Genomic DNA, 7,789 nt, shown 5'->3' on the forward strand with positions numbered 1-7,789 from the left:
CTTAAGTATACTAAATACTATGTGCATGTATATTTTATATTATGATTCATTAAAAAAATATTTTCATGTATATTTACAAGTTTGGAAACACCATCTTATGTTACTTTTTATTATTATTTAATGTATATCTGTATATATATTATTTATTATACTCTGTGTATAGCTCTAATAACCAATGACTGATGCCCCCCATATGATGCGCCAGCGATAGTGTTCGGTAATCTGCGCAGACGGCCTCTGTTAAATCGATCCATTTAGTGAGCAGAATTAACATCGTATGTCATAAGTCGGACAGACAGTGCTGCACAATTCTGACGTCCATCATTCAGTAACGATAATTCGGTTTTAAATCTTATTGCATGTAATGATTCAGTTCCAACTCCTCTGTTTTGCAGGAGCCAGTTAAACCGGAGGAGGGCAGGGACATGGCCAACCGCATTAGCGCCTTTGGCTACCTGGAGTGCTCCTGGACGCCGGAGGTGAAGCACTTCTGCCCCAACGTTCCCATAATCCTGGTGGGCAATAAGAAGGATCTGCGGAACGATGAACACACACGGAGAGAGCTGACTAAGATGAAGCAGGTGTGTTCCCGGGGCCGGCCGCACCTCCCATTAAAAAGCTCTTAGCAGCCAGAATTACTGCCACTCTAGAAGCCCTGATCGTTATCATTTGCCAAACTCATCGCACAATCAGTCCAACCTCTAATAACCAATGACTGATGCCCCCCATATGATGCGCCAGCGATAGTGTTCGGTAATCTGCGCAGACGGCCTCTGTTAAATCGATCCATTTAGTGAGCAGAATTAACATCGTATGTCATAAGTCGGACAGACAGTGCTGCACAATTCTGACGTCCATTATTCAGTAAGGATAATTCGGTTTTAAATCTTATTGCATGTAATGATTCAGTTCCAACTCCTCTGTTTTGCAGGAGCCAGTTAAACCGGAGGAGGGCAGGGACATGGCCAACCGCATTAGCGCCTTTGGCTACCTGGAGTGCTCCGCTAAAACTAAGGAGGGCGTGAGGGAAGTATTCGAAATGGCCACCAGGGCGGCGCTGCAAGTCCGCAAGAGGAAGAAGAGGAGCGGGTGCTTGCTGTTGTGAGAGAACTTTCCAGAATGATCTCCATAATGACCAGGAAATACCAAACTCCACAAAAAAAAAAAAAAGTTTTTGACCAAACAACATAAATACACTGGACTGTATGTCACATTTCATGCAAACCAACAGGCGGGAAATGGAGGAATGTGAATAAAATATGCATTAAATGGACAGAGGCTGAGCAGAAAGGCAGGTTAGATCAGTATACGATATGTCTTGATTTAGTTTTCCTTATGGCACAATGTTTTTCAGAATACACCCTTTTTTTTTTTTCTTCTTAAGTTTGTACTGTACGGATGATGTCGGTCGTAACGGTATTGTTTTTTTGCACATTTATCAATCGCCTATTATAGCTAAGTCTGGTTTTCATATTATTGTAATCGAAATTAATATAACCATGTAGAAATATCTTAATAGCACAGAATTTGTTAATAAAATCAGTGCCTTCATCACCATACCCTCCACAATTTGAATGTACTCCGGTAAAGTGCTAGTTTTGAGCTTCTCTGTGACTTTACACGCTTTTCTAGTAGTGAGAAACCATGTGTTTAAATGTATTTTAAAATCTCCAGTAATATTGAGTATGTTTATATCTTTCATTCCCCAAATAAATAGTAATTACATGCACTTCGAAGGCTCAGTCAGATCTAAAGCCAACTGCCAATTAGAAATGTGACGTATTTCATTTGTATTATCCTATTTGTCCTCCACACATGCATAAATGTCACATAATCAGACTGTATTGTCCTCACGTTAGCCGGTTGAGTATTGTTAATGCAAACTTTACATTTTTTAAGTTGCAATCACTTATTAGGTTTCTAGCACTGCAAAACGTCAAATAAATACACCGATGATTGCTAGCAAATGTGTATTAGTTAGAAGAAGCCTTGAGTGACTTTTCTTTTCCCACACAGTTGTGTGCCTTTAGTTAGCGGTCTTTAATGCGTTTGGTTTGAGATGAACGTTTATGTGCATGCACACGTTTTGTCGCAATCAGTGTTGTAATGTTTCATGCCAGTAAATCATGAAGTGTTCAGGCCATCCGGGTTTTGAGAATAACCGTAGCTAATTATACAGTGTTGTGCTTCTAGAAAAAGATCTGTGGCTTTTATTCGCTGGTGTAGAACCCATATAGTGATGTCACTTCCACTGCGGTCCCCTGCTGGTGCCATGAGATGCCTGACATGAGGTAAATTAGCAACGCTACATAAATCCGCCCCCGTGTTTCCTCTCTGTGTTGACTGTTTGAAAGAGTGCTGAATTCATTAGCATGGTGTGGCTTGGTTTCCCTCGTCTGCTAATGTAAAATAAGAGGTCAAGGTGTCCTGGGTCATATAAAATAAAATAAAATCTTCCTTGTTTAGGTCCATCAGAGGCACACAGAACATGAAACTAACCATCTGTATAATTCTTGAACACCTGGAACACTGGCAATTATTTCTTTTTTTAAGTTATTAAACTGGGCATTATTAAAACACTGACTGTAATGCACTGACTTTGCACAAGGAATATCCCATTAGACCAAGTACAAACTACACACTACCTGCTAATAAAAGAGGAAGATGTTCTTTCATTTTTTTTCTTTTTCAATGTACTGATTGGTGAAATTCTCTATGCAGATGTGAGAACAGACCCATGACCGTTGTGAAGTCGTCGTCTGCATGAGCAAATTACTACAGCGACCAGTCTTGGCATACAGAGCTCCTCTTTGGACTCTTGAGATCAATCTGCTGTGTGTTCATATGGTCTCTTCCTTTTTTTTCTGGAAGTATTAAATGATTTATTAATCCAGATTTTTATGAGCACTCATAGTAACAATGCTTTGTACTCGGGCCTAGTAGTAATAGTTTGAATGTAGTGAAACCAACCTATGTTAATAATAAACTATTTTTTCGAAACAAAACAATGTTGCACTTTTTTTTTCCTTTTGTGTGAAATTAAATGCAATGAAAAATCATCAATTTTACAAATGCTGGACCATTTATTGTTGAAAAAATAATTATTTTGCTACATTTTCCAAGTCTTTTCTGCTTCATTTTTAAGTACAACATACAAAACAATACCACCATAGGCATAAAGCCATGCATTCCATACAATATTCTAAACATAACACCATAATATAAAAAAAAACAATTGTAGAAAGTTTATCTAAAAATTAAAAAAAAGCTAAATATATATACTGGCATAATTTGCATTGGCAATTTTTTAATGAATACGACAGTATTGTTTTTATATTATTTTAATAGCAATTTAAAAAAAAAACTTTAATTGCTAGAAACATTTTAATTAATTACTTCCAGTAAAGTGCTAAAAAGCATTTGAAATATGTAAATCTGCATTTTCAGTGATAAAGAAAAATAAAACACATTTAAGTATTAAATGTAAAAAAATTGAGCATTCATAAAAATTTGTGCTGTCAAACGATTAATCGTGATTAATCGCATCCAAAATAAGTTTTTCTTTACACAATATATATGTATATACTGTGCATATTTATTATGTATATATAAATACAAACACATGCATGTATATATTTATGAAAAATATGTTTATATATTAAATATATTTATATATTATATAAAATATAAGAATGTAAATATATAAATGTAAATATTTTCAAAATATATACTGTATGTGTGTATTTATATATACATAATAAATATACACAATACACATACATATATAATGTAAACAAAACACTTATTTTGGATGCGATTAATCACGATTAATCGGTTGACAGCACTAATAAAAATACAGTGTTTACTAGTTAAAGCGATAATGCGACTGTGATCTTTAATCTACATCAGGTTGCACAAGTGCTACAATCTTTCCAGTTTTAACTCAGTAGTGAATAAACAAACTGTTTTGCTGAATTACCAATTGAATCATTCATCTGCATTGTTTTACTGGCAGAAATCAACAATAAAATGAGTTTGTCAATACTGCTTTACCGATAAAAATAAACCAAATTCTCATTTGCTCTGAATGTAAGCTGATGGTCTCATTTGATTGTTGTAAATCTGGTCCTCACTGCTCAGATCCCCACTCCGGATGCATATGCTGCTGTAGTGGGCTCTCGTCTATATCTAGACACAAACGCGCAATGAGTCATACAAGCACATAATATAGCTACACTTCAGGTCTGAAAGTGTTACACAAGGCTGCGTACCATCTGAGCTGATCTTTAAAGACGCCAGCCGGCTGACCACATCCTCCTCTCCTTCTGCATCCTTGTAGTCGAAGCCAGTGTAGCCCTGCTCGAGCTCACAGTACCGGATAAACCTACACAAACAAATACACATTAATGAACTAGTCCATACAGACTATCAGTGTGACATTTTTGCAACCATTTCCTGAAATGAAACAGAACTCGTTCCACTTTCAAATCCACAAACAAACAGAATCAAGTATCAATCAGAGCCCAAAACCGGTGTGTAGTGCTTCTAAATATAACTGGAAGAAAAACAGGGCGATTTTTCTCTTGGGCATGTGGCCAGTGTAAAGCGAGGTCATTGTTTTGCATAAGAAATGCTAATATGGCATGTTATAAAAGACGTTGGCAGCCAATCAGATGGTTTGTAAGTTCAAAATGGTTTTGTAAGTGTTGGTTTTGTAAATTCAAAATGGTTTGTAAGTGGCCTTCGGGCGTTAAGACTATTTGCCATTGGGTTGGTGGCAGATTAAGCTTTAGAGGAACATACATTACCTCTGCCAAGTAGGATCCTTGCTTAGGATGACTGGGTTTCCCACCACAATGAGTAAGGCTTTGGCTCTGGTCATGGCCACATTAAACCTCTGTGGGCAACAGAAAGGGCTTTACTACAGGATGGCTTTATTTCTCTAATCTAAGTCCAAACAGATGGTCAGAAACATGTGTTTGACCTCTACTGCTCTGATTATCAGCTCCTGTGATAAACTTTTCAACTTTTATTCTTGTAGTTAAAACAACTGCTATTCGATTCCACAAATGCCAACCAGTAGCTCTTGTTCAGACTACATAAACTTGTGATCAAACGTTTGGGGTTAGTGTGATTATTTTAAACAAAACGTATTAGTTTATTCAGCAAGGATGGATTAAATTGATCAAAAGTGACAGTAATATTATTTCTGTTCATCAAAGAATCCTGACAAAATGTATCACGGTTTCTACAAAAAATATTGAGCAGCACAACTGTTTCCAACATTGATAATACTAATAAAAAGAAATGTTTCTTGTGCAGCAAATCATCATATTATGATCATGTGACGCTGAAGACTGGGGTAATGATGTTGAAAATTCAGCTTTGCTTCACAGGAATGAATTACATTTTAAAATATATTAAAATAGAAAACATCTATTTTAAATTGTAATGATATTTTACAATATGACTGTTTACTGAATTTTTGATCGAATAAATACAGCCTTGACAAGACTTTAAAAAACATTCAAAATCTTCCCAGACCCTGACCAGTAGTGTATATACAGTATACTTGATTTACTGCATTACAAATGGCAATAAGATGCATAACCAACTTATCCAATAGAAATGAACTACAGACCTTCTCATTCGAGAGGAAGCCAATGTTGAAGTCTTGGTCCATCTTGACATAGTTGACGCTACTACGGACAGTAGAGACTATGATGACTTTTCTCTCTTGCCCCTGAAACTCTTCCACTGACCCCACCTACAAGAACCAAATAACCAACAGCAAAAATGACTCATAAATGAGCTCGGAGAGGGAGAAAAAAAAAAGAATAAATACATCAAAATGACAGGCCAACCTTGATGTCTTTCCACTTGTTCAACTCTGCCACAGTGTTCAGAGCTTTCCGAATTTTTTCCACCTAAAATGAATAAAAAAATCTTTTGTTAGAGTATAAAGGGGTATTTATTTCTAATATTTTTAATAACTTTTTCTTTTTGCATAAAATAGCTATAAAAAGCGTTTAATCAAATGTTAAGCCAATAGGACTTAAAATTATAAATTTTATCCATTATTTATTATAAGCTCATTTTAGAACACAAAGCAAAAACATCCATTCTCAGTCTTACCTGTTTCCTGTAAGGAGTGATAATGCCAATGTCATTGGTGCTGAGTTTTGGCAGACCCTTCTTGCCCTGCGTTTGAATGAGCTTGTTGAGGTAGCTGACGATGACCTCAATCTCAGTCACGTTGAAGAATGAAGGACTGTTGGCCTCCCTTTCATCTTTCCCCATCACTCCATGAAACACGACAGGAAATCCCTGTTCATTACAGAAACAAGAAAAGTGCTTTATTCATTCTTTCATTGTACAACATTGGCACCTTCCACACATACTCTGACACACATATAATGCACGAAAACCTAGATAACTCAACTACACTCTTAAAAATAAAGGTTCTTTATTGGCATCTATGGTTCCATGAAAAACAACCATGGAATCTTTCAAGGTTCCTAATAATGGAAAAAGATTCTTTAGATTTAAAAATGGTTCTTTTAAGAACTGTTCACTGAAAAATGAAACCTTTATTTTTAAGAATGTAGAAACAAGATCACACTGATTTACATACTTCACAGTGTGTTCAGTATATTTTGGTTTAAACATTCAGTTATCTACAAAAGCAGCACATATTTTTGCTTCTTACATCTCTGTCAAACAAAAATGTTTTTGTGTTGTGGTCTGGTACCTTCTTAGGGAGATGCTCCCAGTGACAGAAGGCCTCCCGCTCCATCTGGTTTGCAAACACCTGCAGTTCATTCTCATAGAAGAGCTCGTTGGGGATCGTGAGGATGGCGGGATGAGATCTGGGATGGAGCGAGACGAACTTGACAATAAGTGATCCGTCATCACTTTTGACATTAAAAATGGATGAGAGATAAGATTAGAACCTGTAGTTGCGCAGCAGTTTGGTGACGAAGCGGGTGTCAAATCCAGAATGACCATCCTGGCTCTTCTGATAGAGAGCGTTCTGTTTCATCAGCCTCTCCAGGAGGGACTGACCTGTTTCATATTAAATGGTATTAAAAATATAATTTTAGGACTGAACTACAGCTGAGTTTAAGAAGAAGAAATAAATGCAAAATATAATGGAAGTCATGAAACATCTTCGAGTACCCAGTCCATGTAGTTGTGCCAGTGGAGATCTCAGAACGGGGCCCAACTGCTTCGGGTCTCCGGCCAAAACCAGCTGGCCCTTCTCAGGGTCGAGCAAACCTTGGGTAGAGAGAGAAAGCACAGTGTAGAAATTAACAATCTGTTCTTCTAATTCAAGTTCTCAATCTCCTCTCCCAACCTTTCCTCATTTACCCGCGATCCCGATGATACACTCAGGCTCCATGGCTTGTCCGGCCTCATCTATGAAGATGTGTGTGAAGTGTCCCTTACCAACACCTCCTGTCACGAGTCTGAAGAACACACAAATAGATATTCATTTTTAGCCAGCAGAGCAGAACATCCCAGCTAGCACAAAGTAAGTTGACAGAGAATATGACAGGACTATTATGGTACTGTGCACAACCAGAATGGCCCGAGTTTCAGGTGCTATATTACTGTTAAGAATGAGCTTGCTGTACCTTCCAGCGGTGACCAGAGTAACAACAATGACACTGTAGTCCATCAGAGATTGTCTAGATGGGAGCAGGAAGCTGTCCTGAGCCTCATTCCAGTTACTATGTTTCTGTAGGGAACAGATATAAGAATTTTATATTATATATATATATATATA

General features: G+C 37.1%; 2 protein-coding genes across 3 annotated transcripts in view; one reads left to right on the forward strand and one right to left on the reverse strand.

Moving 5' to 3' along the window:
* Positions 1-3,005, forward strand: part of LOC107666088 (rho-related GTP-binding protein RhoA-D-like) — a 15,292-nt gene extending 12,287 nt beyond the window's left edge. Inside the window, exons 4-6 of the mRNA XM_016457198.1 lie at positions 399-401; positions 462-581; positions 932-3,005. Of these exons, the coding sequence (XP_016312684.1) occupies positions 399-401; positions 462-581; positions 932-1,105 (297 nt within the window). The 3' untranslated portion in view covers positions 1,106-3,005. The remainder of the gene's footprint in view (positions 1-398; positions 402-461; positions 582-931) is intronic.
* An 825-nt stretch (positions 3,006-3,830) lies between these two features.
* Positions 3,831-7,789, reverse strand: part of LOC107666164 (putative helicase mov-10-B.1) — a 9,369-nt gene continuing 5,410 nt past the window's right edge. The window contains exons 13-22 of one of the 2 annotated variants that reach the window (XM_016457340.1): positions 7,372-7,469; positions 7,180-7,278; positions 6,954-7,065; positions 6,752-6,869; positions 6,136-6,327; positions 5,865-5,927; positions 5,642-5,767; positions 4,809-4,897; positions 4,272-4,384; positions 3,831-4,182 (exon numbers count right to left, since the gene is read on the reverse strand). In XM_016457340.1, coding sequence (XP_016312826.1) covers positions 4,130-4,182; positions 4,272-4,384; positions 4,809-4,897; positions 5,642-5,767; positions 5,865-5,927; positions 6,136-6,327; positions 6,752-6,869; positions 6,954-7,065; positions 7,180-7,278; positions 7,372-7,469 — 1,063 coding nt within the window. In that variant the 3' untranslated portion in view covers positions 3,831-4,129. Of the gene's footprint in view, positions 4,189-4,271; positions 4,385-4,808; positions 4,898-5,641; positions 5,768-5,864; positions 5,928-6,135; positions 6,328-6,751; positions 6,870-6,953; positions 7,066-7,179; positions 7,279-7,371; positions 7,470-7,789 lie in introns of both variants that reach the window. The other variant, XM_016457339.1, reaches the window with a different exon arrangement.

This window comes from Sinocyclocheilus anshuiensis, unplaced genomic scaffold, assembly GCF_001515605.1.
Source record: "Sinocyclocheilus anshuiensis isolate Anshui unplaced genomic scaffold, SAMN03320099.WGS_v1.1 scaffold447, whole genome shotgun sequence".
NCBI lineage: Eukaryota > Metazoa > Chordata > Actinopteri > Cypriniformes > Cyprinidae > Sinocyclocheilus > Sinocyclocheilus anshuiensis.